We start from the raw sequence: 26,614 nt of genomic DNA, 5'->3' as shown, positions 1-26,614 counted from the left end.
CTACTGGCGTACGCTATCACCCTCTCTCTGCCTCCCTGCACCTGGGACAGAACTGCTCCCAGTCCCACGTTGCTGGCGTCTGTATACAGTACAAACGGCTGGCTGTAGTCAGGGTAGGCCAGAATCTCTTCTCCCGTGAGAGCCCCTCTCAGCCGGACAAAGGATGTTTCTAGTTGGCTGCTCCATTCAAATGGAGGGCTCTGCTTCTTAGCCTGCTTTGGCTGGCCCACCAGGAGATCTTGAAGGGGCGCTGCTATCTTGGTGAAACCATCAATGAACCTTCGGTAGTAGCCCACCAGCCCAAGGAACTGCCGCACCTCCTTTACCGTGGTGGGTCTTGGCCAGTCCTTGATTACGGTGACTTTCTCCGGATCAGGTGCCACACCTTCTGCGCTGACCACATGACCCAGGTACTGTACCTTTGGCTTCAAGAGGTGACATTTGGACGGCTTTATCTTCAGGCCATATTTCGACAAGGACTCAAACACTTCTGCTAAGTGCCTCAGGTGGTCTTCATAAGTCTTGGAGTAGACTATGACGTCATCCAGGTACAACAGCACGGTTTCAAAGTTGTGGTGGCCCAAGCAGCACTCCATCAACCTTTGGAATGTCCCTGGGGCGTTGCAGAGCCCGAATGGCATACAGTTGAACTCACAGAGGCCCATTGGTGTCGTGAATGCAGTCTTCTCCCTGTCCGCCTCTGCCACGGGAACCTGCCAATACCCACTGGTGAGATCCAAGGTGGAGAAATAGTTAGCTGACTTTAGGGCTGTTCGTGACTCCTCTATTCTGGGCAGTGGATAAGCATCTTTATGTGTAATGCGGTTAATTTGCCTGTAATCTACACACATTCTCATTGTACCATCTTTTTTCTTTACGAGCACTAGTGGAGCTGCCCAGGGGCTACAACTATCTCTGATAACCCCAGCCTCCTTCATTTCCCGTAACATTTCTTTGGCACGCTGATACTGTGCGGGGGGGTACAGGGCGGTATCTCTCTTTAATGGGATGATGATCACCCGTGGGGATTTGATGTTTAACCCCTTTCACCTGCCCAAGATCTAGGGGGTGTTTGCTGAAGACCCGCTCGTACTCCTGTACCACCCGGTAAACCCCATGCTTTTGGTGTGAGGGGGTGGAGTCGGTGCCCACATGCAATTTTTGGCACCAGTCTTCCAGCTGCCCCTTGGAGCCATTGTCTTCCGCCTGGTCGGACGGGATCAAGGGTTCCACTGCTTTGATGGTATTGTTGCTGACAGTGTACAGTTTTGCTACAGTGGCGTACCGGGGCAATTTGGCCTCCTCCTCCCCACAATTCAGGACACGGACGGGCACTCTCCCCTTGCGGACGTCTGCTACCCCTCTGGCTACCAGGACTCCCGGCCTACTGTCTGAATACACCGGTTCTACCAAGGCATGGTAATCCTGACCCTTGAGGCCTATTGCTGCCCGACACCATATCAACATTTCACTTCTTGGGGGTATTGCAATGGGGAGGGGGTCACTTACCCTCACACTGCCAATTTCTCCTCCGGCCAGCTCTACCTGCTGCCTCCTCATCAGGGCTCTGATCTCCCTCTGTAGGGCACGCTGCTGCCCGGAGCTGGCTGTTTCAGACGCCTGTTGCAACAAAATTATCACTTCGGCAATACAATTTTCTATCACATTTGTACCAATGGTTAGCAGTGGGTCAGATTCTTTGCGATCTATATCTACAATTATCATCCCCTGACATGGCAATTCTACCTGCCCCACTTTAATGGTTACTTCTTTGTACCCAATTTGAGGTAAGGGCTGACCATTACTGGCCACAATTGTTAAATCATCATCTGGGCCATGGTCAATGTCTGAATCAGCCCAATATCTTTTGTACAGTTTGTAGGGGATGGTTGTTACCTGGGACCCCGTATCCAGGAGGGCATTCAAAGGGATCCCATCCAGCACAATAGGAAGGACCGGTCGTCCTCCCACATACTTGCTGCGGCTGGGGGTTGAGCCGGGCTTCCTCACACCTGGGGGTTGGCTCCTGGCCCCAGGCTCGGCCCATTTAAAGGACAGCGTCGTGCAATGTGGCCCGCCTGGCTGCAGCGGCGGCAGATCGGTTGTCCCGTTGAATCATACCGGTCTGTGTCTCTGCCTCGGGTCGGCGGAATCCTCCTCTGTCGCATCCAGGGGACGTCATCTGGGCTGGAGGCCAACTCGAGTCTTGCAGGCGATGGGGTCACTTGTAGAGACTGCATGGTCTTGGCAAGGGCAGCTACAGTCTTGGTCAGCTCCTGGACCTGCTGTCTGAGCTCTGCAGCGGGATCCTTATCCAGGGACTGCGCCTCTGCCCCTGCAGCGGCTCGTGTTGCAGGCACCACCCCGGGGTACGTTAGAGCAAGAGGCCGGAGGGATACTGGGTCATTCGGTGTAGATTCTCTCAGTACCCGGATGGCCTGGTCCTTAAACTTTGCAAAGTCCAGAGCAGGGTTCTGCAGGACCATGATACGCAGCTGGGTCCTGTGGGCATCTGACAGGAGCCCCTCTATGAACTGCTCAGTTAGGAGTTTGTGTTCTTCACGTACACTCTCTGGGTCCACCTGTTTAACGGCTTTCAGGGCCTCCTGCAAGTTTAAGGCATAGTCCCTTATGCTGTCTGTGGCCCGTTGCTTGCACCCAAAGAATCTCATCTTTATCTCTGCTGCGGTGCGGGTGTCAAAAGTACTCTTTAGCTTGGCCAATATCTGGGTTACTGTCCCTTTATCTGTATCAGGCCAGGACTTCACTTCACGCTGGGCTGCGCCGGCTAGCTGTCCCATTAATATGCCCACCTTCTGGCTCTCAGTCAGAGGATACACCCGGAACAAGCTGTGCAGGCTTTCCCTGAAGTCGCTCAAGGTATGGGACTCCCCGGAGTACTGCGGTAGCCATTCTGCTCCCAGGATGTATGGCATTGTGATCGGCATTACCGGCGCTGCAGCGGGGGCTGGGGCGACGGCGACTGGGATTGCTTCGGCCGGTGCCGCGGTGCCTCGGGCGATGGCAGCCACCTGCTCTCCCTCTGAGTCGGACATCTTCCTCCCCCTTAGTGAACCTTACCAGGCTCCGTTCACTTTTCAAATTTCCTTCCGGGTCGTGCGGGGTTCACAGCGCTCTGCTCTGATGGCGCGCTCCCTTCGCGCTCTTTGTCAGGCACGCCCCCCTTCTTCCTGCGCTCGGCGAGGCTAATGGCGGGGGCGGTTTGCAGACAGTACACAGTCTTTTAAGCCCAATTCCTGCAGGCGCACAGTACCCGGTGTGACCGGGCACGAAATCCTGTTCGTGATGCCAAAAGTTGACTCGCCCACCCCAGGGCTATGGGACACCCGGCGCCGGGCCGGACTAGTCCGGTGGTAGTCAGTGGTGGCTGGGCCCGGCTCCGTGGCCCTGGTGGGTGTCAGTAGAATATGTGGCTGACGACTTTAAGTTTGTGTTCGTGACGCCACCTGTGGTATGCGGCTATTAATCCGCCGCTGCTGTGTAAGGCCTCCGGGGTGATGAAGTGGCAGCAATGGTGATACTGCTCCCCACAGGTGGAGCAGTGCCCCGGGACACAGTTGGTGCTTGTGGAAGTCTATGGTGTTGTGTGACTAACACAGTGCAGGGCCGACAAGCAATGAAAGAAACAGGCACAAACGGTAGTCTCTTTACCTTCTCCTCTTTTACTCGGCAGAAGTTTAGTCCAGGGAGACCGTCACAGATGGTAAAGATGGTCCGGCCGGCCTGGAAGTGCCTGGGGTGATCTTTGGCCAGTTGAGTATGAGGCCTACTGCATAATCTTTCTTTGCTGTTTTAGGTCACTGCACTTTGGGTTCGCAATTGCCCTCTTGCTGCTGGGACTGGTGGTTCGTCCCTTTTTCTGTGTGGTAGACTGCGCAGGCCCTCTCTGGTGCTTCTCTGCTGGAGTCCACACCGGGCCCTTGGGATGCAGCTGTACCTTCAGATTACTTCTGGGCCAGGGGGCTTGCAGCTCTCCTGCCCTCCGGATTCAGCTACCAGGGATGGATTTTATGCCCTGGCAACCACAGACTCCGATGTCCGAGTCTCTTCTGTGCCTCTCTGCACCTCTTGCTTCACTGGGCCAAGCTATCCCAGCTCTAGGCCCCAGTTCTACAAGGCAGCACTACTCTCCGTCTGTCCTCTTTCACTCCTGTCTACAGACTAACCACTACTTCCTCCCTCCAGCCAGACTTAAGGAATCCTCCCTGAAATTCCAGGTTCAGAGCTCCCTCTGCTGGCCGGAGGGAGAACTGTGTTGGGTGTTAACTTACTGGCCAATAGATCTCCCAATTACCTCCAGGCTCAGCATTAACCCTTTGGGAGGGCAATGCTGTTGTGGCGACCAGGTCCTGGGGTGCCACAGAAGCATCACAGGTGCAGGAGAAGCAAATCACACACACACCTCCATGGAATGGAAGGGGGCGAATGCTAGATGATAAAACTGCACACTAGTAGCTTGCATAGAGCGCTGTTCACACATGAAGATAACACAGTCACAAACCTGCAGCCTATTAGGTGATGCCCATACTATTAGATCAGGTGGGCTGCCAAGCCATACCCCACTTGTGTATCATGCATGGACAGACACTCTACAATGCAAGGCCCAACAGAAAGGGCCCTGGCTGTATCCTGTACAAACAAAAACATATATGAGGTTTTTGTTGGTATTTATGGCCATAAAATGTAAGCCTACAACCCTCGTCACGGGACCTCATGCTTGTAGGTCCCTACACTGTTATCTGCATGGGTGAACAGCGCTCTATGCAAGCCACTAGTGTGCAGTTTTATCATCTAGCATTTGCCCCTTTCCATTCCATGGAGGTGTGTGTGTGTGACTTGCTTCTCCTGCACCTGTGATGCTTCCACTTTAGTGGGAATTTAGCTTTATCCCGGTAGAGCTGGTTACAGTTTAGCTTAATTTCACATTTTGCTGCAGACTGCTCCTTTATGTACATTACTGCTGTTGCTCTAGGACTGTCTTCTTCTCCCTATTACACCACAATGGCAAGCAATAAATTCAAAGTGTCCCGCATGGTTCTAACTGCGACCCCACCCACACGGATTAATTTTACCACAGGACAGGGTTCCTTCACCACTGTCTCCATGCCAATCCATTCGCCCAGGTCTATTATACTTGTCACCAATACCATTCCTTTTGGAGTCAGCAACTTTCAAGAAGCCCTCTTAGAGCCCAGGAATATAACTTCTGAAGACGGGCACAGACTTGTCTCTAAACCCGGCTACCAAAGAGTTTTTTCCCACCCACCTGCCCTGGACTTCCTGGGGTGACCCTGAGGGTCTGACCAAATTAAGCACTGGACATTTACTCATTATAACTCCCACAGGTACAGCTTCTGTATTCCACTCTCTCGTGTCCCTATCTGACCAAAATCAGGAAAAACTGCTGTATCTCCTTACTTGAGCTGGCCTCTTTTCTTTAACTCTCTAAAGGCCCTGTTACACGCTACGATTTATCTGACGATCTCAGTAGCAATGTGACACGCCCAGATCGTAGTTACGATTTGCCGAGATCGCTCATAGGTTGTTTATTAGCGGTCACAAGTAACGATCACACAAGCGATGCAAAGTCGTTCAACGATACATTGTTTGCCCAAGGCGGTCGTTTTGATGTTGTTCGTCGTTTCCAGGGTATCAAACGTACCAATATGTCTGCTGCGATCCTAACGACGAACAATATTTTGAAAATGAACAACGATCAACGATTTTCAACCTATTTGCAATCGTTCGGAGTCGCACGTAGGTGTCACACGCAACGACAAATCGTAGCGTGTAACGCTGCCTTTAGTCTTGCCACATCACCTCAGCCCTAAGCTTTCCCCTACAGCTAAGGTATCTAGGACCGGTGACATCTAGTAGTAGCTGGCAAACATTGCAACCGAAGACACGCACATAATAAAATTTCACATAAATAAACATGTATGAACCATGACGTCATCAGTGGGGTTGTAGGGCACAGGACACCCTCCTACATTCCTCCCCTCTTTAACCATTGCTGTCCCTGGCCATGCAATGACCTGCAAAACACCAAAGCATGTCATCATAACAATAAAACACCAATAACAATTATTTTCTTCTCCGGCATCCCGACCTCTTCTTTCACTTTAGGTCATCCTGACCTTGGTTCCAGTAGGATGGAACCTAGGATGCTCACAACAGTTCAGTTCATTAAAAACAACAACAGGCCCATGAGCCAACACTAGTGACCCTTCAAGTCCAGGGGCAGTGTCTCTTCATCTGACATCTTAGTGAGGACCATTGGATGGTTTTGTCCATATCTCCTACCAGCTGTAAGAGTGGGGGTACAATCCTTAAAAGAGTTATCTAAACAGTTTTGGAGGCACATCACCTGGAACAACATTCCATTTCCTGTCCCGGCTAGCACATCAGGTCATCGATTTCTCCTTCCACCTCACTTTCACTAAGCACTGGGCACAGTCTCTCAGGGGCTGGTCAGGACAGAATGAGGCAGGGTGCCAAAGGGCAAAGTTCATAAAAGGGGAAAAGTCCATAGGGGGACAAGGGGGAGGGGCAAAGTCCTTGAGAGCTGTGGAGAGCAAGGTCCTGGCTGAGGAATATCTTCCTTCAACCCAGAGGGCTCAAAGTTTGTCCAAATCCAACAGAGATGGGAAACAAAAATCAAATAAACACAAAGTCCAGGCCTACTCGGCTTTGAGGGGCATTTCAACATCTCTCATTCTTTCTTCTACCAACTTACACTGCACACATGCCTCTCCTGGTCAACAGGGCTCCAAGTCAAGTATACTTTATAACCAGGGGCGTAACTAGAGTTTGATGGGCCCCGGTGCAAAGTTCAGACCTGGGCCCCCCTCCACGTACATCGACATTTAGGGTACAGGATAATGACACTGACACTCGGGGTACAGGATAATGATGCTGACACTTGGCTCTTACCCACAGCACCCAGATTTCCCATGATCTGAAATCCCTCTATCAGCACCCAGCTTTCCTATTTTCTGATATCCATCTTGTCCTCGGCACACTGCTTCCCCATGCTCTGCTATACATCTTTCCCTCAGCACCCAGCTTTCCCATATCAGAGCATGGAAAAGCTGGGTGCTGAGACATGATGTATAGCAGAGCATGGAAAAGCTGGGTGCTGAGAGAAGATCCCCTGACGAAGGTGACGCCGAAACGTGCGCGTCGGGGCTGGCATCACATGTGAGCATTGGTATCCCCGTGTCCAGGTAAAAAAACCTCTTTATATGTATCCTTCACATCTAAATCTTGGCTGAATTTCTGCCACAGTTACTCCTTGCACTATAGATTTTTAACTATTATGCATGCTCCATATAACTGTTATCTATATATGCCTCACATGTACACCCTTTCAACTTCCACTTATACATGTGTACATACACTTTGAAACCCCCCCCTTTTTGGTATTTTATACTTTTACATGTAAACCTTTACTTTACATACCACTGTTAATACCACTGTACACATGCAGGCTGATAACTGTGTGCTTTGTGGCTTTTCTCTTTATGGTTATACTATTGATGTCAAATTGATATGATATTCCAACCTTTTTGAATTTTTCTAGCAACTATCAGCTTTAGTATTGCGAATTGATTTTACATTTTTGTATGCCTTTAATCGGCCCCAACATTAACATTGTAATACCTGTACTTTGATACCTGCCCTTACTGCACACAATATTTATACATGTGATGCCACTGTTTTTAGGTTTTCTGCCAGTTGGCAATCATTTTTAATAATAAAGTTGTTATACTTTTTGACCTAATCGGTTTCCTCTTGAATCTTTTTTGTTCTGTTTTCGGTGCCTAGTTATGTTACCGTAGGTCAATCACATCCATATGACCCACACACTATCATTTTTGAATATGTACCAATTTCTTTACACCTTAACTATTTAGTGTGGTGCACGGTCATTTTCATTGATCAAACTTCTGTGTTTGCTGAGAGAAGATGTATAGCAGAGCATGGGAAAGCTGGGTGCTGAGGGAAAAGAGCCTTTTTCCCTCAGCACAAAACGTTCCCATCCCCTGTTTGTATCTTTGTCCCCCCTTGTATATAGTTCTCCAAATACAATAATGGCACCCACATAGCCTTCCAAATAGTATAAAGGGTCCCACATAACCCTTCATATATTAGAATACACTTCCATAGTCTTCCATGCATTATAATGCATTTCCCATAGTTCTCCATGCATTATAATTCACCCCATAGTACTCAATATATAATACTGCACCACATAGTCCTCCATATATTATAATGCACCCCCATAATCCTCCATGTATAAAGTAGCCCTTCAGTTATTATCTTGAATTTCTCATAGTTCTCTATGTATTATATTTCACCCCATAGTTCTCCATGTATTATACTGCACCACATAGGCCTCCATATATTCTAATGCAGCCCTATAGTCCTCCTTGTATAAAGTAGCCCTCCAATTATTATAATGAATTTCTCATAGTTCTCCATATATTATAATTCACCCCATAGTTCTCCATATATTATACTGTACCACATAGTCCCCAATGTTTTGTATTCATTTTGTATTATGCAGCCCCCCCAGACCTCCATATATAATAATGCAGCCAGCCTCTCCAGGCCTCCATGTATAATAATGCAGCCAGCCTCCTCAGGCCTCCATGTATAATGTAGCAGCCAGCTTCTCCAGGCCTCCATGTATAACAATGCACCCAGCCTCCTCAGGCCTCCATGTATAATATAGCACCCAGTCTCTCCAGACCACCTCCATGTATAACAATGCACCCAGCCTCCTCAGGCCTCCTTGTATAATATAGCAGCCAGCCTCTCCAGGCCTCCATGTATAACAATGCACCCAGCCTCCTCAGGCCTCCATGTATAATGCAGTATCTCTAGGCCTCCATGTATAATGCAGTATCTCCAGGCCTCCATGTATAATAATGCAGCTTCCCTAGACCTCCATGTATAAAGCAGCCTCTCCAGGCCTCCATGTATAATAATGCAGCCACCCCAGACCTCCATATATAATGCAGCCTCCCCAGACCTCCATGTATAAAGCAGCCTCTACAGGCCTCCATGTATAAAGCAGCCTCTCCAGGCCTCCATATATAATGCAGCCTCCTCAGACCTCCATGTATAAAGCAGCCTCTCCAGGCCTCCATATACAATGCAGCCTCCTCAGACCTCCATGTATAAAGCAGCCTCTCCAGGCCTCCATGTATAATAATGCAGCTACCCCAGACCTCCACATATAATGCAGCCTCCTCAGACCTCCATGTATAAAGCAGCCTCTCCAGGCTTCCATATACAATAATGCAGCTTCCCCAGAACTGCCTTCCCAAGCCTCTGGCCACCGTTTACTCACTTATATTAAAAAAAAAACAAGTACTCACCTTCTCTCTTCCTTCCACCGCTGCTGTCTTCCCCGCTGCTCGTTCTCCCGGTGCTGCGGTCGGCGTCCTCCTGTCCTGCACTCCTTGCACTCAGCACAGCAGTCGCTCGGGAGTGACGTCATCGCACAGGGGGAGAATGGTGATGCATAGCTGTGTGTGGTGACGGGGGAGACGCTGCAGCCGCTGACACCAGGCAGGGGGCCCCGGTGCCGCCGCTGACATCAGGCAGGGGGGCCCAGTGTCGGCGGCGGCAGCGGGTCAAATAGCGGCTGCGAGGTCTGTGACAGATCAGCGCAGCTCCTCTCACACTGACAGGAGCTGGCTGCTGATCTGCCTGGCGGCCGCCGGGCCCCTATCCCCCCGGGCCCGGTTGCGATCGCGACCGCGGTAGTTACGCCACTGTTTATAACAATCCTTTACTTAGGACTTTAGATTTGAAGCACTACTTCAGTGGTAAAATAAAAAAAATGCTGGTTTGGTGCTTTAATAGCATTGCTCTTGCTCACTACATAGCCCCTCTGCAACTGAAAAAGGCTCTTTGAATTGAGGAAAGCCGGCCTTTCAATAGCCTCTGTCACCTCTGGCTAAAAAACACAAAATTTACATACAAGAAAAAGTTCTTATGAATGGAATGGAGAAGTGTAGTATATCCCTGTAAATTGAATTTTGTCAATATAATTTACTGCAAACATGTGGCAGAGTATTCAAGCAGATATGATATTTATTCTGGACACAGTATTCATATCTTGCCAATTCATATTTAGATCTTAACAGGGAGAGGGGAAACCTTTAAGGTTAAATGGAACTATTAATCAGAAAATTATCTCTTGATACATCAAGTATTTATGTTAAAAATATTTTAAAATTATCCTTAGTGATTTCTTTCATTTCCCTGTCATTATCTAAATGAAAAAAACAGCTGACTTTCACCTCCCTGCACAATGACTTATGTATCAGTCAATAGACTTCACCAGACTATAGGGTCCTGTGGTCCATGCTGCTGCCGTTAAGCATATCTCTAATCCTGCTAGCAGACGTTCCCCTATAGTTATGTAAAAAAAAATAATAAAAATACTATAGTTAGACGTTCAAGAAAGACATGGTGTGGATGGGGTGTCCTCTGATGTACTTGAAGCAGCTGGCTTGATAAACCCTTTGTATATGTTGGGTCAAGGGAGTTCACTGACAGTGAATGACCCTGAGCAGGACTTGTGTCTAGGACCCCAATCAATCCGGACCTGCCTGCGTAAATGCAGGAACATTTGTGTTCATATTCACATATTCACATCAGGCACGCAAATACAGTAAAAAATGCACACAGGCTAATAAATTACATGCACTTAAACAATTTAGGCATGCACCCACAATTGTGGATTTTTTTTACTTTAAAGGGAACCTGTCAGGCAATTGATTTTCACTTTTTAGTAATTTTGTAGGAAAAAAAATTCTTACTACATCTAATATACTAATAAATATGGAAATGTACAGGTTTAAAGAAAACTACTGTATGTAAAGGTGTAGCTCTATTTACTAGTACATTTTGCCTATAAAGAAGAACAATATCATTTATCTCTTTAGGCAGGAAAAGTCCTCTTATTCATAGAAGTGAAGCATATGGTTCAGTGCTTAATCTCCCTCCTGTCATCATCTAAATATTTTGATTGCTACATGCTTTTTAATATATATATATTATATATATATATTTTATTTATATATATATATATATATATATATATATATATATAATATATTTATATATATATTTATATATATATATATTTATATTTTATATACATATATATATATATATATATACTGTGTGTGTATATATATATATATATATATATATATATATATATATATATATATTTATTTATTTATGTTCCAATCTTGTTTATATCATTAGTATGTTATGGTTTTAATGATTAATAAAGATAATATGTGTTTGTGACTAGTGATGGGCGATCACTACCATGAGGGAAGATTTCCAGAAAAAATGCTAGAGTCCCCCATTGATATCCTTTATACCCGGGTGTTCAAGTTGTGCCTATCCAAGCATCCAACTTCTCTTAACAAGTACAAAGCACCCAAGCATGGTAGTGCTCACTCATCACTATTTGTGATCCTTTTTGCCATGCCTTTTTAGTGATACTTGGTGTCTTTTAGTTATTAAAATTACACTGTCTAATTATTTTGGAAATACAGACGTCATGGCAGTATTGCATTTTGAGGCATTACAGGTGTAATGGATACATTTTCAAGCAGAATAAAATTAATCTTGATGTATTTTGTCTTATAGTCAGGATTTTCATGTTTCTGGAGTGTTGGAAGGCAGTAATAGCTCTTCCAACTACACAATTTTTTCCATATAAAAACAGAACACAATGCTGATGTGACAACAAACTGAACCATATCTGTCCTTTTCATAAGATATTGTTTCTTACTTTTCTACATATCTAAGAACATGCTTCATGTTAGAAAGTATTAACCTATGATAAATGGAAAATATATACCCTCATTGGTTCATCGGCATGTCCTGGCTTCAATGGTCTGTCAGATCGCTTGGTCCGTAACATTTGTTTGGCCTGTTTTTCCGTAAGAATTGGGGATGCATCTGCAATAATGGAAGAACAGTTACAGAACTTAGACTTATGTCTACAAAATGAACTTTTCTTCTGTACTTATTCCAATTAAAATGAATCTGTCAGCAAGTTTTTGCTATGTAAGCTGAAGACAGCATTCTGCAAGGGTTAAAAGATAGAATTCAGGGATGCATGTCTTGTCAATGTCCAATCTGTTGTTTATTTGCTATTTTGTTTAAGCAGCAGGACTCTTATCATTGCTCGGACCACAAAGTCACACGCACAGCAGTCCATCACAACCTTCTCTGATTGACACCTCACTGTCAATGTATAATCTCTATAGAGAATCTAGTGTAGGCGTGGAAGGTCACTCAGCTCTGCTAGATGGCTTAAACTAAAACTTCTAATAGTGTCTGAGCTTTTTCTGAAATTTTTTTTTAACTTGTTCTCACCTAAGCCTGGTTTCACCTTCCAGACCAGGCAAAATTTTTCAATCTGAGTGTCACTCTATGTGGTAATAATAACTATGGAATGCTTCCGCATATGCTATTGATGCTATCATTGTGTTTTTCATGACACATTGTACTTTATATTAGTGGAAATATATGTTGATATGATTTTGTTTTTTTATGAAAATATCAAGAACTTTACAAAAATGTGAAAAAATTAGCAATTTTTGAACTTTAAATTTTTATGCCCTTAAAACAGATAGTCATACCACCCAAAATATTTAAGAAAAAATATTTACTATATGTCTACTTTATATCAGCACAATTTTTGAAAATATTTTATATTTTTATTTGGATGTTAAGAGTGTTAAAAGTTTAACAGCTGTTTTTCAATAAATTTACATTTTTAGGGACCACTTTCTTTTAAAGTGACTTTGACGTGCTTATTGCCACACAAAGTTTTGCACAAACTTTGCAGACTGTCATGGTGGCGTCAAGCTCTGTTCACATTGCAGATTCTGACACTCGGTTTCTCTGGTGTCAGGGATAAACACAGGCAGACTCGGGCATAGACATTCTGTGTGCTGATTCATAGGCAGGCTAGCAAGAGTTAATCTCTGCTGGTCTGCTTGCTCCTTTGGTCACATGTTGTGGGGAGACCTATCACATCTGCTCTCCTTCTATTTAAGCTGGATGAAATTTTCTACCCATGCCAGCTATAGTTTTTATGTTAGTCTGCGTGGTGTGGTGTTCCAGATTCTGTACTGAAACTTGTGCTTATTGCATGGTGCGGTTGTATATTTTACCCCTGATATTTTATTCTTCCTTCCAACTCTTGTGTTTCCTCCTGAATTTCTACAAGTGCTTGCACTGTGTGACAGAGTTTTGGTTTTCCCTTGTGTGTCTATATGTGTGATTTTCATTACACTCCTATTATTACGGGGGGACCGGCGGATTAGGACCAGGGGGTATATATCCCAATCGCCAGTCGGGGCCCACCGTGCTCCAGATAGCAATGGAGCTGCTGGCACCCTGTGGGTTAGGCGGAGACTATAGAGCTGGACGGCTCTGAGATAACCCAGGGAACCAGTTACGTGTATAGGGACACGTCAGACTGGACGACAACCCAGTTAGCGTTTCGGTGGAGCGGACGCTTCTCTGACCACGTGTGTAGGGAACACGTCAGGCCGGATGGTAACCAGTTAGCGTTGACCGAGAAGACCGCTGTGACAGCGCCCTGTCGGCCACGTGTGTAAGACACGTCAGGCCGAGCAGTCCTCCGATTAGCGTTTCTGGCCACCACTCGACTGGCCGCGTGTGTAAAGGACACGTCAGACCAGGTAGTCACACCAGTAGCATTTGACTGGGAAGCCGAGGAGGATAATAGGGTTCACACACCCAATCCAGGAACACCCTGTTAACTTCACAGGGGTTCTGGGGTGCGCTGTCCGTGCGCGTAGAGGGCACAACCGGACAGGTGGCGCAGCAGGTACACTGTCCGTGTGCATAGAGGGCACTCTCGGACAGGTGACGCAACAGGTATTCTGTCCGTGTGCGTAGGAGGCACAACTGGAGAGGTGACGCAGCAGCCGCAGCCCAGTTAACGCCACTGGACTGATCTAGCACAACAGGAACGGTAGCAAGGAAGCATGGCGCCTGACCCTCATGTGCTGAGCCACGAATCTTGGCGTGACAGGCACCGTTCGCCTAGCCCTACCTACCGCTTCCAACAAGGCTTATGCCACCATGAACTCTAAATGAAGACTGCGCACCTCCATGTTGTCTCTAGCCCCTTTTATAACCTGGGTCCGCCCCAAACCCAGGGTGGAACCACCAAGGTCCAATAGCAGAGTGCCATGTCATCAGTGACATCACATGCGACCTATCCGGAACCGCCACGTCATTGATGACCTCATGGCAGCCACGCCCCAAACACTTCACCAGTCATCGTCTGATGACCAATGGTGAGGTGCCAGATCATAGGGGTGGGCCTCTGCGAGCCAGTCCGGAGTTGCCACGTCATCAGGACACCTGACACCCTCTGCCCTATCAGGGCCTGCCACCTCACGGACATGCTCAGTGAGGTCCTTACCAGACCTAGCCTCTGATGCACTAAGTGCCTGAGCATGCTCAGTAGCCTGAGCAACAGGCTCAGAAAGCATGCTCAGTAGGTACATCACAGAACTTAGACACAGCACGAAGTCCAAGTACCTGTGCAAAGAGGCTGTTAGAGTTAATTGTGGGAGCATGCTCAGTAGCCTGAACTGAGGACTTAGTCTCAGAAATGACACAATCAGGCTGAGCATGCTCACTAGGCAAAACACCGGGCTTAGACTCTGGCTAGGGTAAATCGGCGCACGCATGCGCACTAGCCGTCTCTCCACACTTAGACGTGGTGGAAGGAGCAGCCAACTGGATGACTCGAGGCACGGCCAAGAACGGCAGCCAGCGCCTGGGCGCAACAGGAACCGCAGCAGGCTACTTGCGGCTATGGCGGCGCCGGTTCGTAACACCTATCATGTCCCTCCTTGTGGGGAGGGGAATCAGATCAGGACTGGTCAACAACAAGGCCAGGAAGGAGACTCAGACCTCTCTACCATCAGGAGTATCCCGGAGGTTAGGGATAGCATAGGACTGTCTAGCTTGAAAAACAGCCTAGGGACCCCAGTTCCCTGATATCCCAGAATCATTATAACATTTACATGCCACAAAATGCACTAACAAGACCCCATTTCTAAATTTGAACCCATGAAAATACAGTGGAACCTTGGTTTATGAGAACAATCCGTTCTGGGAGTGTGCTTGTAAACCAAGTTACTCGTCTAGCAAAGCAAAATTTCCCATAGGAAATAATGCAAGCTCAGATAATTCATTCCACAACTTGTTCAATGTCCCATCCTGGTCCCCTATTGTATCATTCCACACACACACAAACACGCACAAACAGACAAATACACACATTATACTCACCTTACCTTCCGTTCCATTGCCGGCCTCCCGGTTCTTGTAGTTCGCCGGTACAAGTTGTGCAGCAGGTAACCATCGCGACCGATGCCGGAGCTTCCTCTGCCAGAGCGCTGATGTCAAAGGCATGAGCCGCTTGCCTCTGATTGGTCAGTTCGCTGCCTTTGAGAAGCGGCTGACAGCGGAAGTTCCTCCATCGTCACGATGGTTACCCGATACACATCCTGTATCGGCAAACTACAAGAACTGGGAGGCTGGCGAAGGAAAGGAAGGTAAGGTGAGCATAATATGTGTGTGTGCGTGTGTGTTTGTGTGTGTTTGTGCGTGTTTGTGTGTGTTTGTGCGTGTTTGTGTGTGTTTGTGCGTGTTTGTGTGGACTGCAAGAGCGGGTCAGAGCGCACTGAAAGTACGGAACCGGAAGTATGTGCGGTGAGTATTTGCTCGTACAGCAAAGCTTGCTCGTAAACTGAGTTAAAATTTACAGAAACCTTTGCTTGTTTAGCAAAATACTCGCACACCAAGTTACTCGTAAACCGAGGTTCCACTGTAATTATAACTGCATTTAAAAAGTTTGTAAACCTTTCAGGTGCTTTGCAAGATTTAATGCAAACTAGAAGGAAAAAAAAGTAAAAATTAAATGTTTGGTTTTTTTTTTACTAAAATGTTCCTTTAGCTTTTCTTATTTTCACAAAGTAAAAAGGAAAATATGGATCCCACAATTTGTCATGTAAATTCTCCTGAGTACACAGATACCTGATATGTGGTTAGAAACTACTCTAAGAAAACAGTAGGACTCGAAAGGCTCTAAAGGGAAATTGCAGCACAATTTTTGTTGGAATAGATTGTAGACACAATCTGTATTTGCAGATCCCCTTAGGTGTCAAAACAGCAGAAGTGTCCCCATTTTAGAAACTCCAGCTTTTAATGAATTTTCTAGGGATATGTTGAACATCTTGTAGCCATCAGTGATTTACTGAAACTTACAATATTAGGTTGTGAAAATGAAATATTATGGGGTGTTTTTACACGAAAATGTTGAATTAGCCCTGATTTTCACAAGAATTTCACAATTTGTATAAGGATACCACATATGTAGTCGGAAACTACTATTTGGGCACACGGGAGGGATTGGAAGGAAAGGAGCAGCATTTAACTTTTTGAACCCAATGTTTGCTTCATTGTGGACACCACTTCATATTAGTAGAGCTCATGAGATACCAAAACAGAAGAAATCCACAAAAGTGAACCGATTTTTGGAAACTACACCCCTTAAGGAATTCATCTAGGGTTGTAGTGTTAATTTTTAATCAACAGGTGATTCACAGAATTGTATAACATTGAGCTGTGAAAATGAAAAATTACATTTTTTTTGCATTGAAATGTTGTTTTAGCCCCAAGTTTTTAATATTCAAAAGAAAAATAGGAGAAAACGGACCATAAAATGTAACTTCTTCATATGAGTACGATGATACCTTATATGTGGTTGGAAACAACTTTCCAAAACAGCGCAAAGCTCAGAAGGGAAGGAGGGCCATATTGGAGTGCAGATTTTACTAGATGGTTTGCAGGTGCCATGCCACATTCACCAAACCCCAGAGGTGCCAAAACAGCAGAGCTCTCCCATATGTGACCCCATTTTACAAACTTCTCCCCTTAATGAAATCATCTAGAGGGGTGGGGAGCAGTATTACACCACATTCACATAATTCACTGAGCAGCGAAGAAAAAATAATTACATTTCTACTACTAAAATGTTGTTTTAGCCTGAGATTTTATATTTTCAGAGGGTAAAATAGGTAAAACTGTTCTCAAAGTTTGTTAGACGATTTTCCTGAACTTTGCAATACTATTTATGCGGCTCTACAGTACTGTTTGGCCACATGACTTTAGAGCACAGATTTTCCTAGCGTAGTTTGGAGACTCCATTTGCAGATCCTCTAAGTGCCCGAGTAGCCGAAAACCCACTCTAGTGACCCCATTTTGGAAATTACAGCCCTCTGGGAATTCATCTATAAGTGTAATGATGATTTCAACTCACGGATGTTTTTCAGAAAAAAGCAGGGAATGTTGCAGAGCAAAAATTACAAATATGCCATTGTAGTGCCCAGTACATCGTAGTGTCCATACATTGTGTCCAGCTTGAGCTTCTAGAGAAACACACCTTGTAAATTAAGCGGTCTCTCCTCGTTACTGTAATGGCAAATAGGTGGATGCTAAGTGCAGTTAGGCACACTGTGAGGCTCAAAACGGAGGCGTACATCTGGATTTTAGCGCACAGATTTAGCCGAATTTCTTTCACGGAGAGCCATATTGTTTTCCTAGAGTTTTTGTGCTATAAGTAATATTGAAACATTATATATCTCCATTATCTGATGATGGACCTCAGTGGGGGCTTGTCTTTGTGGACTATTATTGGTGCCATTTTTTTTGGATCATCATATTCTGGGTGCAATAATTTTTCTAAATTTCGGTGTGCCTCTTTCAAATCAATGGTCCTGTCTGAGGTCCCATTCAGATGGAAGTTCCTGTGGAGCCAACTATTGCTAAAAATGCAACGTGAAAATATCCTTAAGTCATTGAACCCATCAGAGATTCCAGTCATTTTTTCACTGGGCTTCAGACCAAAGCTACTGCGCAACGAACTATTGGCAAAAATGCTATGTGAATATATCCTTAGTTGTACATTGAAAGTTAAATTCTCCATAACAAATATTTGTATTTTAGTTTAATTGTTTTAATTTAAAGAACACTGAGCTACTTAGAGATGCTCAAACCTTTGAGAAACATTCCTAAATATAACAGAGAACAGCTTGTTTTTACAGTCACTATGCTGAAATAAATGGACAAAAGTCTTCTTTCAGAGAAACATCTTCCTCATGGGAAATCAGAATGCACAGGACATGAGTGGAATTTCTTCTAGACTGTTTTAGCAGGTTGCTGCTACTCTCAACCTTCTTAGAGCCAAACTATTATATCGCTGAGTGCACAGATATCTTCGTTCTCTGCATCTTGAAAGCAATTATCTGACGATTCCGATTGCAATTTTAAGAAAAGTTTCATGCTTATTGCCGATTATGATGAAGTATCTGCACAAAGTAAAACTATTCAAAGCCATGTGTAGGTTACAGACAGGGCTGTAGAGTTGTATATGTTGTTACTGGATAGCCACTAAGTACAGCAGCTGTTATTACACTCTCCCCTAAAAAGATCTGTTCAAGTCCCTGCACTGAGATGTGCCAGCTGCCAATGAATAGTCATTGCTCCCCACGCACAGAATCCTGGGCATGGGTGAGCAGAGAATATTCTGACAGCTGCCGGTGCTGTAAGCGCAGAGTAGGTGAGTACAATAGTTTTTTTATACTGTGTGCAACGTGGTGGGGACTATACACAAGGATGGGGGCTATATACCAGAATGAAGAGGCTATATACCAGGATGAGGGGGCTATATAGCATGATTGGGGATACATACCAGGATGAGGGGGCTATACACTAGGATGTGGGGGCTATATACCAGGATGGGAGGCTATATACCAGATGAGGGTGCTATATAGAATGATGGAGGATACATAACAGGATGGGGGCTATATAGCATGATGGGGTCTATATACCAGGATGAGGGTGCTATATAGCATAATGGGGGCTATATACCAGGATGGAGAGCTATATACCTGAATGGAGGGCTATATACTAGGATGAGGGGGCTATATAGCATGATGGGGGCTATATACCAGGATGTAGGGCTATATACTAAAGATGAGGGGGCTATATAGCATGATGGGGCTATATAAAAGGATGAGGGGGCTATAAACCAGGATGGAGATGGTATGGCTAATTTCCCCTCTATGCTACCTGTATGTCCATCTTCTATCTTCTGGGCTATGGGGCGTGTACTGCCCGGAAGATAGAAGATGTAAATAAGAATTTTTCAAAAACGGCCTATCCTCTAGTAGGCATACAGGTATGGCTAATTTCACCTCTATGCTACCTGTATGTCCATATTAATAACTTAAAAAAAAAAAACACAAAAGGGTGACAGATTCCCTTTAAGCAGGTATTTCCCGTTCAGAAAATCCTGGTCCCAGGGCACAGTTTCTCCTAAAAATAAAAACCTTGTGTACTCATCATCCCCGGGTCCATTGCAGAGGAGTCTCCAATGTCCTTTATTGGCTGCAATGCTGACTGCATGGTAGCCAATAACTGAGCTCAGTGACTCTGAGTGGGGTATTCTGGCTACAAGGACAGTGAGGATGTGAGCAAGGTCTATCTATGACACTGAAGATAGCTAAATGCTGCACTTGGTTATCTTTGAGCTATTGCCCCATGTTCTGGTGACCAGTGGGGGTCCCAGCAATGGGATCCAATAGTTATTATCTACCCAACAATTTGTTAGAGTTTCAGTTCTTTTTTTCTCTCGCACCATAACAAAATGTAAGACTAGAATACAAGAAGCCATGACATGTAAAGTCCAAGGCCCTCATTCAATACTGAAACCCTAACCACCTACTGATTTGTCATTCAAATAGAAGCACCGCATTGCAATGCTCACGAGATGACACTATGAGGATGTACTTTGATGTATGTTTGGACAGTGTTTATTAGGGTTCCACAGTGATTTTTTTTTTTAATGGCAGTCTAGTCTTTATGAAATTGCATAGGTCTGGCCATGAGTTTAGCAGGACCATTTCAGATGTTTGATCAAACCTAAGAAGTTTCAAACGAGCCTAGTATGCTTCATACCCTTTCAGGGTGGAAGTGATGCATGGGCCATGAAAGGGTATAAAGCATACCCCCCCGACCGATTTTAGAGTAATCCCTGGTCTTCTTTAAATGGGTGAGATGGACTCTAATGTCTTTGCACTTTACTTAGTCACTTTAGTCTAGGGTCATTGTCATTTTATTATATCTATTAAAAGTTACAGTATGTTTTATCTCTCTTTGCTATATCTTAAATAATCTTCAGAGCGTATTGTAAGTTCCCAACTACTGGGCAATGCTATATACAATACATGCAGAGAAATATAGAAATACATTTCCAGCACCTATAGTGCTTACAGACTGCTGATCAAGAGTAAGCGCCCACTCCAAAAGAGTACATGGCAGTTTCCTCTCAGGATATGGCGGGTTTAGACATAAGGAAGGACAAATCTGCTTTTGTTATTTGTAGATTATGTTTATTTTATCCACAAGACATCATTATTATGGCATCACTGATGCTGAAACAATGACCAAAATCTAAGAAGAGCTGAACTAGAAATGCAAGTAAGTTAAGGTCATGTGCACACTGAGTATTTGGTGAGTTTTTTACCTCAGAATTTTTAAACCAAAACTAGGAGTGGGTATAAAATGCAGAAGCGGTGCCCGTGTTTCTATTATACTTTTCCTCTGATGTAACGTGCACATGTTGAGTGTTTGTCAAGTTTTTTGCATCAGTATTTGTAGCTTAACCAGGAGTGGGTAATAAATCCAGAAGTGGTGCCCGTGTTCCTATTATACTTTCCTTCTGAGGCCACGTGCAGACGTTGAGGATTTGGTGAGTTTTTTACCTCAGTATTTGTAAGACAAAACCAGGAGTGGGTAAAAACTGCAGAAGTGGAGGACATGTTTTTATTATATTTTTCTCTGAGGCAACGTGCACTTCTTGAGTATTTGGTGAGTTTTTACCTCAGTGTTTGTATGAAAAACCAGGAGTGGGTAATAAATACAGAAGTGGTGCTTGTGTTTCTATTATACTTTTCTTCTGAGGCCAAATGCACACGTTGAGTATTTGGTGAGTTTTCTACCTCAGTGTTTGTAAGTGAAAATAAATGGTGCTCATGTTTCTATTATACTTTTCCTCTAAGGCTATGTGCGCACGTTGCATAGTGTCCATGCTGAAAAATCTACAGCGATTTGGCAGTGCATGTGTGCTTCAAATCGCTGCAGAAACACTGCGTAATGGATGCAGTGTGTCTGCAGAATAGATGCCGATTTCATGCACTCTGGATGCTTGCTCTCCCATAGGGCTCTCTCACATGTCTGTGAAAAACCACGCACGTTTTTCATGGACGTGTCAGAGGTGCGTTTTGCCCTCCGTGAGCCGTATTTATGGCACACGTCTGTTCTCCGTGTGTTATCCGTGATAACACACGGAGAACGGAACTTTCTGCTCACCTGTCCCTGGCGTCGCTGTCCATGTTGCTGATCTTCGGTTTCCGCTCCTACCGACTCCCCGCTGCTGCAGCTTCTGTGACGCCCTGGACCCCAGGGGTCACAGTACAGTAGCAACACACACAGACACCCCTCCCCCGGCTAGGTACATCAGTCAAACAAAATCCTTGCTGCCTCCCTCCAGGCTTGATGTCCACACCAGGTGGGGCGGAGCCAGACGGTTGATCCCACCCCACACGTCAGGAGTTCACAGGCCTGGAGGCGGGAAAAGCCAGTGAGTTGAAAGTTGGAGTTGAAGTTGAGAGGTGGAAGTGAGAGGAGCAAAGACTGTGTGTGTCTGGGTTGGAGCCCAGGCACAATCAGCAAGGTCGGCAGACAGTGGTGGCCGTCTGCAGGAGTTGGTGGAGGTTAGCGGAACCGTAGGACCGGGGTCGGGCGGTGGCCCGCCGGTACCGAACCGGTGAGCAGATTGAAGCCAAGCACCAAGGCAGGGTACTCAGACCCCAACTAGGCTAGGAGCCGCCGAAAAGGTCAAATTCTCTGATTGCGGTCTGGACCTCAGGGGTTCATTCCCAAACAAGTCCCGTCAGAAGGCAACAGCCCAACCTGTCCGGATAAGTGCCCCCACCAAAGGCCAGAGATCCAAGGGCCAGTGCCTGCGGGCAAAACGGGCTCTCCCGACACGTATACGCTGGGGAGCGGACTACCCGTGGGCAGGCATAGGAGTCAAACACACATACAGGTGCAGGAAACGACAGCCACCATCAACCCGTCCGGGGAGAGTGAGAACACCGCAGCCGGCTGCGGGCCCCGTCCATCCAGCCATTTGGTTTACCAGAGACTCTGTCCTTCTGTGTCTGAATGAATACAAAGGTGCCATCCGGAACCGCGCTGCACCGCAACGTTTCACCCGCGCCCACGCTGCCTCCCCGCATCAGCACCTGCACCTATACCTCCTCCCTGCTCTCCAACCGGGGCCCCGGGACCAACAGCCCCTACCCACGGAGGGGTCAACACCTTAGCTGCTCTCCGCCATCGCTCCCGGGAACCCCCGTTACCAGCAGCGGTGGTGCCCACCATCACCACGACCCCGTGGGTGGCATGACGACCGACATCCCACCACAAACCTCCCCTTTTCACTCGTGGGCGAGGAGGCGCTGCTTGAGCCCCCGGGTCCGGCCCCGTGCTCGAGTCACCGAGGAGCAGAAGCACCGGACCCGAGCGCCAGCGATTCCCAGGCGAGCGGCGTTCCCAACCCCTCCGCCCGCAACACTTCCGGCCGCAGTGAAGTGAATATTCAATTAGCATAATGAGCGGCGGTCAGCAGCAAGTGACAGCAGCGACAGAGCATGCAGGGCTGGAGAAGGTGAGTAATGTTTTGTTTTTTTCTCACAGACACATGTCTTTTCTCCGGCGCATGTCACACGGAACACATCCGTGTTGTCTGTTCGCATTACGTGTGACACGTTTGCGTTCCGTGTGACACCCGTGATGCCAGAGAGAAAACGGACATGTCAGCGTGAGAAAAACATGGAAACACATAGGTACGGAACGGACACACGTTCCGTACGAAAATACTTACGTGTGTGCAAAACCATAGGAAACATAAGTCTACGTGTGTACGTGTCTCCAGTACGTGAGAAGACTGCCAAACATATACCGGAGGCACCTACGTGTGAAAGAGGCCATAGACAGAGTGGGAGCAGCATCCAAAGCGCACGCAAAAAGTGACATGTTGCTTTTTTGAGAGCAGAGATTTGGATCATAATTTCAGCATGCAAATCGCTGCGCTCTCAAATGCAACGTGTGGATGGATTATGCACAATCTTCATAGATTGTCCTCGGGACGCAGGACGCATGCGTTTACGTTGCAGTGCAATATGCAGCGTAAACGCATAACATTACGCAACGTGAGCACATAGCCTAATTGTTCCACTCCTGGTTTTGATTTACAATGTAAGGGTACGGTTCTACTTGCGTTTTACACGGACGTGTGCAATCCGATAATACATCAGATTCCTCTCATTCTAGTGCAGTACTATGGCAGTGTCCATCTGCGATTGATTTCTCATGCCATATCGGCATGAGAAATTAATCGCAGCATGCTGTGTTTGGCAGCAAGTCTCGGCTCACGCACTCCCATACAAGTCTATGAGAGTGTGTGAAGCATCGCAATGCACTCGTATGTCATCCGACTGCAGTGCAATATACACAGAGACAGGCAGCGGAGGAGATGGAAAGTGTTCCCTCCCTATTCTCCGCAGCTGTGATACGATCGCAAGATCAGATCACAGTCGCATGACCCTCGGCTGACACCCGCAGCAGAGGGTAATTAGCATATCGCTTCCGATACTCTCGCATTGGAAGCTATGCGCAAGTGGAACCTAGGCTTTACTGAGGTAAAAAACTCACCAAATACTCACCGTGTGCATGCGACCTCAGAGGAAAAGTATAATAGAAACATGGGCACTATGTATTTTCTACCCGCTCCTGGTTTTGGCTACAAATACTGAGGTAAAAACTCACCAAATACTCACCGTGTGCACGTGACCTCAGAGGAAAAGTATAATAGAAGCACGGGCACCACTTTTGTATTTTCTACCCACTCCTGGTTTTGGCTTACAAGTTCTGAGGTAAAAAACTCACTAAATACTCAATGTGTGCACATGCTCTGAGAGAAAAGGGTATATGGATCCTGCAAAAATAAAAAGTGCAGCTTTAATAAAGCGTTATACAAGAGATAACCCCCTCACAGAGTAGAGAATCTGTTGCAGAAAAATACTGAGTGCCATTAACAACAAATTAGAAACAGCATATTAAATAGTTTAATTTCAATTTATGAAAGGAGTTTATCCATCTCATAAGGTGATAGAATACCGCTAGTATATGTCATTACTTAATAATTAGTGTTTTAACACTTAAAGAATTTTTGGCCCTGCTCTTTATTGAAAAAAATGCAAAATCTGGATACAACAAGGAACGGCTTGTTTCTACAGTATGTTGACTTAAGACTGAATGGACAAAAGTCTTCTTTCAGAGAAGTGCTCCTCTCCTGAGAAATTAGATTCCACATGACATGAATAGAATTTTCAATCTGTTCGGTGATTGAGCTGCTCATAGTTGGTATTAGAGGGCAACATAACAAGATGGGCTACCGTATGGACCAAGTAGGCTTTCATTTGTGCTTGATGTGACTAAAAAAAAGGAGAAGTCTCTGACTTGTTCTGAAGTAATGTATTGTGGAGAACGCACCAACGACTGATGGGCTAGGTCTGGACCTTCACTATTTGCTAAAAGAAATGCTAAGAAGCAGTAAAAAGACGATGGGGATTGACACGTATTTCTCAACACTGCTACTTATTCCCAGTATACACTGACTACTGGTCAGACATTAGTTTATATACCCATGACAAACTTGATTCTCCGCATGCAGGTGTTTTTCTAATCCCTTATTTACAAAGTTATAAAACATTTCCTTTGTATATTATCACAAAAAATAATAATTTATAAAAATGTTAAAATCTAATATTAAAACATTACACAAATATTAAAGTATTAAGTATGAAAAATACAGACATGGAATATGACATTTGGTTAACTTCATCATTAGAATTTGCTTACCTGCAAAAATTGCCAGAAGAACCACAAAAGCGATCAGTGCCACAAAAAACTTCATTTTGGTTCTTCCCTTTGGACACCGTTTAAGAAATGAATACAGCTTATGAAAAATTAGACCTCTTAAAGATTCAACGTCAGCTAAAATCCCTCCTCCCTTTCCTGGCTGGAGCTTCTCTCCGGTGCTCAGGAGTTTGGGAATATGTGCAAAGATTCTAGGAATTTGATCAGTATGTGTAACCTTTCCAGTCGGTCGCAGATAACTTGCCACCTAAATAAATTTGGGATGTAGTTCATACTTTCTCCTTTACGTAAATATATCCAATTCATTTTTACTAATCAAAGAAAAGTAGGTCTTTTTTCTACTCCATCTTTTGTGATTTACCTGTAACATATGATGCAGTGATCACTAGCTGCACAGGTAGTAAACAATATTGATGAAAATGCAAGTATTAGTGTAGTTTTACTTATAGATATCAGTTCATCCTCTTAGGCCTCTGCCACATTCACGTGAAAATCACGCACGTGCCGAGAGACACGTATTTCCCCTGCGTGTTGCGTGCAGGTAAGTACGTGCCTCTGGTACGTGCGGGACACGTGTGTTCTACGTGTGCTATCCGCGATAGCACACGTAGAACCGGTAATTAACATACTCACCTGGTCCTTCCTGCTGTCCGCGGTGCTGATCTTCGGTCTCCAGCCCTCCCGTCTCCCAGCTGCTGCTGCTGCCAGGCAGGCAGTGAAGTGAATATTCAATGAGAATAATGAGCGGCGGTCGGCAGCAAGAGGCAGCAGCGGCAGAGACAGGAGGGCTGGAGAAGGTGAGTAAATGTTTGTTTTTTTTTTTTCCACTGACACGTGTGTTTTCTCCGGCGCATGTCACACGGGACCGCATCCACACTACACCCGTGTGGTACGGGTGCGGGCCGTGTGACACCCGTGCTGCGGGAGAAAACACTGACATGTCAGCGCTTTGAAAAACGCACACACGTACAAACGCACACGGACACACGTTCCGTGTGGTTTTACGTGTGTGTGCCTGCTACAATAGGGTAGCATTGCTTAACGTGTCTCCGTGCCGGCGGCACGTGTAAAAAATGACATACACGTGGCGGCGGCACGGATGTGTGTTGCAGGCCTTATGAAAACAAGATTTTTTGAGAAAACATTTGAGAAAACATTTCAATAGAACCAACAGGACCCAACGGGAATCTGCAGTATGACAGGCGACAACTAGTGTTGAGTAAGCCTGCTCGCCACTGCTCGGAACTCAGTGGTGTAACTACAGTGAAGTTTGATGGGCCCCAGTGCAAAATTTGGACCTGGGCCCCCCCATCAATGCATGTTAGTCAGATCCATGTACATGTATGTATACATTTAGTGTTCTAAATTCTATAAGGGACATAAGAGTAGCCCTCCCCCCGTTATGTAGTAATGTCACCCATCCTGT

The 26,614-nt window shown here is 45.6% G+C and overlaps 1 protein-coding gene across 1 annotated transcript in view; it reads right to left on the bottom strand.

Moving 5' to 3' along the window:
• Window positions 1–25,283, bottom strand: part of C5H17orf67 (chromosome 5 C17orf67 homolog) — a 52,785-nt gene extending 27,502 nt beyond the window's left edge. Inside the window, exons 1-2 of the mRNA XM_075347515.1 lie at window positions 25,171–25,283; window positions 11,921–12,021 (exon numbers count right to left, since the gene is read on the bottom strand). Of these exons, the coding sequence (XP_075203630.1) occupies window positions 11,921–12,021; window positions 25,171–25,225 (156 nt within the window). The 5' untranslated portion in view covers window positions 25,226–25,283. The remainder of the gene's footprint in view (window positions 1–11,920; window positions 12,022–25,170) is intronic.
• Window positions 25,284–26,614: the final 1,331 nt, after the last annotated feature.

The sequence above is a fragment of the Anomaloglossus baeobatrachus genome, chromosome 5 (assembly GCF_048569485.1).
Source record: "Anomaloglossus baeobatrachus isolate aAnoBae1 chromosome 5, aAnoBae1.hap1, whole genome shotgun sequence".
Taxonomy (NCBI): Eukaryota; Metazoa; Chordata; class Amphibia; order Anura; family Aromobatidae; genus Anomaloglossus; species Anomaloglossus baeobatrachus.
The sequence above is the reverse complement of the archived record's forward strand: the minus strand, read 5'-3'. Positions and strand labels throughout refer to the sequence as shown.